General features: G+C 43.8%; 1 protein-coding gene across 1 annotated transcript; it reads right to left on the bottom strand.

Moving 5' to 3' along the window:
- Positions 1–515: 515 nt before the first annotated feature.
- On the bottom strand, positions 516–4,352 carry LOC104454932 (proline-rich receptor-like protein kinase PERK1). The gene is made up of 8 exons (XM_010069803.2): positions 3,512–4,352; positions 2,890–3,408; positions 2,692–2,778; positions 2,534–2,604; positions 2,372–2,448; positions 1,696–1,843; positions 1,282–1,443; positions 516–809 (listed from the first exon to the last, which is right to left on the bottom strand). The coding sequence occupies exons 1-8, from the start codon at positions 4,350–4,352 to the stop codon at positions 516–518; spliced, it is 2,199 nt and encodes a 732-aa protein (XP_010068105.2).
- Between the last annotated feature and the right edge of the window lie 3,758 nt (positions 4,353–8,110).

The following is an 8,110-nucleotide window of genomic DNA, read 5'->3' as shown; positions in this document are numbered from 1 at the left end:
ACGTTAGAGTGATTTATAAATACACAATTTTTGTCATTTTTTGCGAATTTTTTACACGTAGCATCACCTTTCATCAATTACTAGTAATAATGCTTAAAATTGAATTTAAATTCAGTGAAAATGTTCAAAAATATGATTTTCTTTTTGGTATTAATTATTATTCATCATTGCCAATTCAACTGTGCTTTAACAACATTGAGATAGCTGAAGAAATGTGGAAAAAGAATCAGAAAGGATCAACATTTTATAAAATTCTAATAAGATGGACTTTTCCAAACTCTAACGTACGAAATTTTAATTTCATCGAATTCGATTATGAAAAAAAAAAATCAATTTGCCGCAACACAACACCACACAACAATATATATTCCTAACTTTTCTTCCAACGCGAACGCATATAACAATTGTTCAAAGGAAGATTACAAGAAAAAGAAGGAAAACATAGAAAAAGAAAAGACCACAAGATTATAATCCAATTCGGGTCGATTCGTCCCCTTGCATCGGAAACGATCCTTTCACGGACTATGTCTCCTGGACCCGACTTTGCTCGTCTCCTCCGTGTCGCTGCTTGAAGAAGAAGGATTGAGCCCGTACTCGCTCGTGCCTCCATACTCGCTGCTCACGTACTCATGATTGTTAAACGCGACTTTCTTGAATTGCCTCATGTTCTCGCTATAAGAGACGCTTTCGTAATCGGTGCTGCTCGATCCGCCGGCGGCCCAGTTTTGGCCGGTCGAGCTTTGGCCGTTCGACTTTGGCCAGAAGTTTAGATCGTCGAAAGAACCGTCCCCTTCTAGAGCTCGAACGATCTGGCCAATTCGCAATTAGTTAGAACTGAGTTTCCATACTGTGGTATGATGTATAAATTATATTGATGCCTTTGGGCAATTGCTGTGCGGATCATAGCAGGAGAATGGAAACTTTGAAGTGATGGATTCTAAAAGAAAAGCCTAACTTTCTTGACTCTTTATCCATGCTAAGTAGACTGAATCATGGATCCGGCAATGTCATAGGTTAATCCTAGGACTTGCTTGAGCCAATAACCGATTTTCCCCTTGGGCCCTAGCCTGATCATTTAATGAATAAAGTCGATGTTTCTCAAATCACGAGCAAGCTCGGACAAGGAATTTCAGACTCGATATCCTGACCGCCCGACCAGGTCCATCCATTGATCGAGTCCTACATATTAGTAGCTAGCGGGATTTACATATTACCGTGTAATCTTTCCTAGAGATGCCCAAAAAAGAAAAAAAAATTAGCTCGATAAGCGAAAACATGTACCTGGCTCATCTTGGGTCTCCTCCTGGCGGAGTGCCGGATACATGCGCCAGCACACGCCGCCATGCGCGCCATCTCCTGATGGTCGTAACGGGCTTCCAACCGCGGGTCGGCTAACTCGTTGAATTTGCTCTCTTCCAAGGCACGTCCGATTCGGGGCCTAGCCTGCTCATCCAAGAATAACATGAATTAAACTGAAGGTTCAAATTTAAGCTACCAAATGTAAAGATTTTAAAGAACAATAATCCCATGCATGGCTTGTTCGTAGTAAAGTAAGAGAGAAGAAGGAAAAAAATCATGTCGAATCCGTTTGCATTTTATGTCAACTATACGCCTCTCCATTTGGAATTTCTTGGTCGTTTTGATATGTTAATGGTGAGTTGTTTCCTCAAGTAAAATGAAAGGAAAGAGCCGAACCCAATCCACGAGGCTGTCCTCCATCAACTCGCTGGTGGGGTCGGCCGGACGCCGTCCCGTTATCAGCTCCAGAAGCATAACTCCGAAGGAGAAGATGTCGGACTTGTCAGTCAGTTTGCCGCTCGCTGCATACTCCGGGGCCAAGTAACTGCAAAAAGTAACGTTGACTTAGTTGGTCAATAAGTGATTCTTTTCAGAGTAGATAAGTCTCAGGTTCTTGATCTGGAATCTACCCTCTCAGAATTGATTCCTAATTCAGAACTGGGCGGTTCCAAGCCCATATCAAGGTCAATTCGGGAATCAGGCCTACAGTTTAAGTAGGTTAATTGCTATTTTAAGAAAACTTATCATATTTAACAGTTTGTGGTGTAGTGAATAAGGCAATGGTGGATTTCCTAGGCTTCCCAGTTCGAAACAGATCTCCAATGTACCTATCCTTTTTTCTAAACAAAATGAAAAAGTGAGAGACGGTTCAGAACCAGTTCGAGGTGTAAAACCAGGAATTGAAACGGTCATGGTCGGTTTCCTAAGTTTTATACCCAGAAACCTACCCGGTCCATGTATGAACCAGCCTAGAAAAAGTCGGATAAGGCCAGTTCGGGTTGGTTCCTTGGATTGAATCGGACCGGTTGCTCAGACCCTATTAGAGATGAAATTGAGTATTCATATTTCTTACCCGAATGTTCCCATGATTCGTGTCGACACGTGAGTGAAATTGTCCGAAGTAAGCTTAGCTAGTCCGAAGTCCGCCACCTACACGATCCATCGCCATGGTTGAAACGGCTTCAGATGCAATTTTCAGCCCCCGGAAAAAAGATGAAGAGAAACGTATACTGACCTTGGCCTCGAAGTTGAAATCAAGAAGGATGTTTGCACCTTTGATGTCCCGATGGATGATACGAGGGTGACCTGATGATTCAAGTTGGAATGATCAATGTATCATTGCAGAGGGGGAGAGAGAGAGAAAGGGAGGGAGGGAGGAGATGAGATGCTCACAATCTTCATGCAGATAAGCGAGGCCCTTGGCAGATCCTAAAGCAATTCGAAGCCTGGTGGACCAACCCATGGGCGGACGATCTTTCGCTGTGAATTGGTGTGATTGTTAGTGATAGATGAAGGTGATACTCTCATCAAGCTAGGTGATCCACCCTGTGAATTGGGTGTGACTGTTGGTAATTTATTGTAGAACCATACCATGAAGGTGATACTCTAGGGTTTTGTTCGGCATGAACTCGTAAACCATCATCCTCTGACTTCCGGCGATGCAGTATCCTATCAGCGACACCAGATGACGGTGATGGACACGGCTGATGATCTCCACCTCAGCCTGAAACTCCCTATCTCCCTGCCCGCTCCCGGCTTTCAAGCACTTCACGGCCACCTCCTGCCCGCTCGGCAGCACCCCTTTGTGCACGTACCCGAAACCTCCTTGGCCTATTATGGTGTCGAAGGCGAATCCGTTTGTGGCCATCGCTAATTCGTTATAGGTGAAGGTGCTCTTGTTGAACCCGAGAGTGATGGAAGAGTCCAGGCCATGCGAGCTCCTCGAGTTCCCTTCGGTGCTGCTCGAGAGAGGCGGTGGCGGCGTCGGCCAGCCTGAAGGTAGAGCGCCTGCCACCGCCCCCAGCGGGGGAGGGATTTGAACGACGTGATCTGTTCCAGGTGGCTGAGTGTTGCGCCGACTCGAGTAGGTCTTGTAGTAGCTTTTGCCAGCTAAAGAGGGAAAAAAGAAAAGGAAAGAAGATAAATCACTTATTCTTTTATTGTCTTTTTTTCTTTCCCTTTAGCACGAACTAGGTCTAGTTTGTGCACGCACCTTTTGAGCCATCGCCAAAAGAGCCAGCGTGATGATTCGTCTGAGCTCGCGGGTTCTTCTTCTTCTTCTTCCCAGCGCAAGAAAAGATAAACCACACCAAGAGCACGGCCAATAACACTCCTACTCCTATCGCGACTCCGATCATGACAGGCAAGAGAGGGAGTGACGAGGAGGAGCTAGGAGATGGTGGCGAGCTGCCACTTGTCGAGGAGCCCGTCGGAGGCGACAGAGAAGGCGTTGTTCCATTTGACGGGGGCGTGAGAGATCCTGGCGGCGGTGGAAAATTTGGTACCGCGGAGGATGGAGGAGGCGGTGATAATGCGCCACCAGAGGGGTCACCTGGCGGCGGAATTACAGGAGGAGGGTTTGCTGGTTGAGGAGGCGATAGGGAAGGTAAAGGCGGCGAGTTCGGCGTATTTGGCGGTAGTGGCGACGGTTGTTGCGGTGGAGGGCCAGGGGCAACTATTGGCGGTGAGGGCGGGGTATTTAGATCACTTGATGGAGGCGGCGGAGACGGATGGCCTCTGAAGGTGGCGGCGATGAAGCCGGGGGAGGCGAGGTAGCGGGTGGGGGTGGGGGTGAGGCCAATGGTGGTGGCGATGCAGTCAAATTCGACGCCATGGGAGGAGGAGACGGTGGCGATGGTGGTGGCGACGACCGCAGCGGAGGCGACGGTGAAGGTGGTGGTGAAGACGGAGGGGTTGGCAGCACCAGAGACTCCATCGGCGGCAATGGGTCCATCGCCACTGAGACCCAAACGGCTCACGGCAGGCCGGCGGCAGTCGGAGGAGGAGGGGAGATCCCCCAACACCCTTCCCGAGACAAACAAGCAACCCACCATCATGAAAGTTCCATAACGTACAACGAAACACGCACGAATCAATTCATCAATCAAACGCCAATCGAATTCAGCAAGAAAAGAAAAGCAAAAGCATCCAACTGCTCCTCATCAAATCTCATCATCTGCCGGACAGAAAGAGAGAGAATACCTGCCGGAGAAGGTCTAAATCTCCAGGAAACAAGAGCGATGGAATCGTTTTGTAATGGCGCTTTCCTGGAGGAGGAGGAGGTGTTGGCCAATGTCCTCCTCCCTAGAAATCAGGTGAATCTTCTCTGGACCCTGTTATCATCCTAGAAACGTCTAAGACAGTTCTATTTTTAGCTCAATTAGTTGTCGTGTTTCCCCTCCAAATTGCTCGCCGAGCAACCGAAGTAAGTGATCGGCAAAATCTCGCCCGCGCGACGCTGAATTACTACGATTATAATGACTTGGAATGGACACAGCCTTGCCAAAAATAGTCCTCCAATTATGCACAGCTCGCTAATGCCATGTTGTTCGACGTATCTAGAAAATGCGATCGAATATGTTACTCTATGTTTCCGAATATTAATGGACCGTGTCTTTTTTTTTTCCCCGGATTCTGTGACATTGTGAATTTCTCTGGGGAAAAACATGTACCGCCATGAGATATATCGGTTTATAAAACGCATCGATTGATCAGCTCCTCCATATGCTTTTACAATCTTTTTGGGTCCATTTATTTCGTGAAAAATCTGAAAGAAAAAAAAAAAACCAGAAAGCATCTTTTGTCATTTGGTAAGGAAAATATGACGTGGAACTTTTTATATTCTTTTCTTTTTGCTAATAAAAATAATTAAAAAATCATTTAAAAATTAAAGATTTGATATATATTACATATTTTTGTAATAACAATTGTTTTATTAACTAAGAACTCAAGTCTAAGCGCTGAGGACTAGGACATGACCTTTGTGGACCCAAGCTTGAGGGTTGGGACTAGAGCTTGAGCATCGGACACCTGAGTAGGGCATTTATGTACACAAGCTTGGGTGTTGGAGTATCAATTACGAGCATCAATAGGGGTGAGCATAGTCCCTAGCACCTAACCAAGGGACCAATCTACATAGTGTTGATTATCAATTTTTAAGATTAGGGACCGAGGACCGGATTGACCCTGTGGGTCCGGTCCAATTCTAGGATCAATCTGGGATCAACCAATGTTTTTTCATTTTTTTTATGTTCCTTAAAAGAATAAACATATTCTTTTAAATCACATATTCATCAACATTGCACATTGAATAATCAAACTATGTATGTTGGTACATATCAAAAATAGATCTAAGATAAGGTAACAACACTCCATTTGGCATTGTGGAGCTGTGATTGTGAGGCGGGCCAAGAGAGATGAGCGATTTCAACAGTTGAGCTGTGTTCATAAGGAGAGGCTAGAGCCTAGAGAGGCAAGTGGTGAGCAAGGTGAGTAAAGATGGTTTATATCTTCTTCTTTTTTTCCTGTTGAATCCAAGCTGGGCTTCTACTTTCAAATTACATGGAAAAACTGCATAAGAAAGAACAGAGGCAGAAGTGCAATGATTTAAAGTACACAAAAATATATGATATACATTATGTATATAGTATATACAGGGTTGATCCGGATGGACCAACCTGAAAATCTCTAGACTAAGAATCAACCCGCATATTGCAGGGTTTAGAGGTCTCAAGACTAAGGACTGGTCCAGTCCCCCTTAAAATCGATGCACCGCTCCCGGGTTGACTAGACGATGCTCACCATTAGGCACTAGGGTTTAGGCACGGCCTTGGTAGACCCAAACGTGGTCATTGGGGGCTCAGGCCTAAGCACCAAGAGTTCGAAGCCCGACTTTGATATACTTGGGCTTGGCCAGTGGAAACCTGGTCTTAAATGCCAAGACTCGGGAGCCAACATTGGGGTTTTTGTACTCAAGGGTAGAGTTTTGGATTTAAGCGTTGACACTTAGTCATATTTTGAGGACGTTTTCTAGTTCCTTTAAAGAGGAAATCATTTTTCTGGATTTAAGTTTTGGTAGGAAAATATTTTCTAAGCAAATCAAAGGTTAGAAAATGAAAGAAAATATTTTTTACGAAATAAATGGACCCTTCGTGTTTCTTTCTCTGTGTAGTAATGATCCTAGTGGCCGCCGCCACTGAAGGGGGCTATCGCCCATCATCACTTGGTCTTCAGATCTTGAAAATCCAATATCTGCCGAGTGTGGCGGCATGGAGATCAAGCATGCAGCAGACGGGAGACTGAAGGTGGCAGCGACTAGAGAACCGGCGTAATCATAAAGGCTCTGGCTTCTAGGCACGAGCCTTCTCCCGGGCAGAACTGCCCTTAAAAGCAGTCAAAGGGTGAAAACAAAAGTGAACCTGTTCCTTCGGGGACTCAAGCCACTTACCTTGGGGATGATACGTGCAATCCCGACTGCTGAGCCGAGATGACTTTATTGTTACAGATTGAAACTAGCTATAATACAAATTATGAACATGCCAAACAAACTCGGTTCTGGGTAGAAAACGGGAACCGAGTCAGTTTGTTCCTAGTCCCGCCCCAAATCTAGCCGGTCGGATTCGTGCTTCCGATATATTGGTTGAGGCGGTTGCAGCGGCTCAGCAGTTAGGACGGTGACTTCAGTCTCCCATACTCCCTTACATTCATTAGATTTCATTATGTCTATTCGTTCTCTCTCGAAAGAAGTGATGCAGTTGAAAAATCCAAGTTCTCTTGGCTGAGATTACTTAATTTGAAGTTCACATTCCCATAAACAACAAAACTTGACGTCGCCTCGTTATTCGATCCGAAAAGAAAGGTGAGAAAGTTTATTGGGTTTGTGCTATCTTTGTTTTCCAGGTCAATTTTACGATGGATAAGTCTAAGAAAACTTCTAGGTTTTATAATATATTTTTTCCTTACTCCTTATGTTATTTGACAATTACTAGGTAGTTAACTAGGAGTAGCTAAGTTCGTATTATAAGATACTAGTTTCTTTATATGCGCTCCACACGTGATTGATTCAAGATGGATTTGGATGATTTTTAGCAAATATCATAGATATAAGTTTCAAAGGTAAGAATATGTGCTCCATAAAATTAGAAGATTTGTAGAGAATTCGCTTAAAAATTTCAAATTTTCATAATTATATCTAATGCTCATTTTACTTTTCTTTCTATTGGGATCAAATAATATTCAAATTCGAGTGATGCTCAAGCTTGTTTGCTAGGGCTTTCTATTGAAAATTTATTGGGAAAATTCTAAATAAAAGTCCAAAATACTCTAATTTTCTCAAATAAGAGTATAAAGTGGACGCCGTTTCAAATGAATGCCTAAAATAGCTATTGGTTTCAAAGAAGGGCTTGATTTTCTAATTGGTCAATGGCATTTTCATCTTTAACATTGTCGCAACCAAATTTTTTGGTGTGAATCACCTAGGATTTGGCTAATGGATTGTTAAGCCTAGACTTAACTTGAGCTCTCCCAAGCTCATACCAATTCGCGACTTAAGTTCAAATTTCTTAACATGCAAATGGATTTTATGTAGGAATCGCCACTAATCTATTTTTTGGTAGGTCGATTAGAAACCTAATAAAGTAACGGGAGTTTTACTTTACTCCTACGAACCAGAGACTTTTTAGGTACGGGGACTTTGATTACACTAGATTTCTCTAAGGCCCTTTCGGTATCATTCTTTTATTTAAAAAAAAAAAAGATGTTTCTTGCAGGCAGCTTAAATTGATTTTAAATATAATTCCCTAACATGTAAGGT

The sequence above is a fragment of the Eucalyptus grandis genome, chromosome 7 (assembly GCF_016545825.1).
Source record: "Eucalyptus grandis isolate ANBG69807.140 chromosome 7, ASM1654582v1, whole genome shotgun sequence".
NCBI classification, from domain to species: Eukaryota; Viridiplantae; Streptophyta; class Magnoliopsida; order Myrtales; family Myrtaceae; genus Eucalyptus; species Eucalyptus grandis.
The sequence above is the reverse complement of the archived record's forward strand: the minus strand, read 5'-3'. Positions and strand labels throughout refer to the sequence as shown.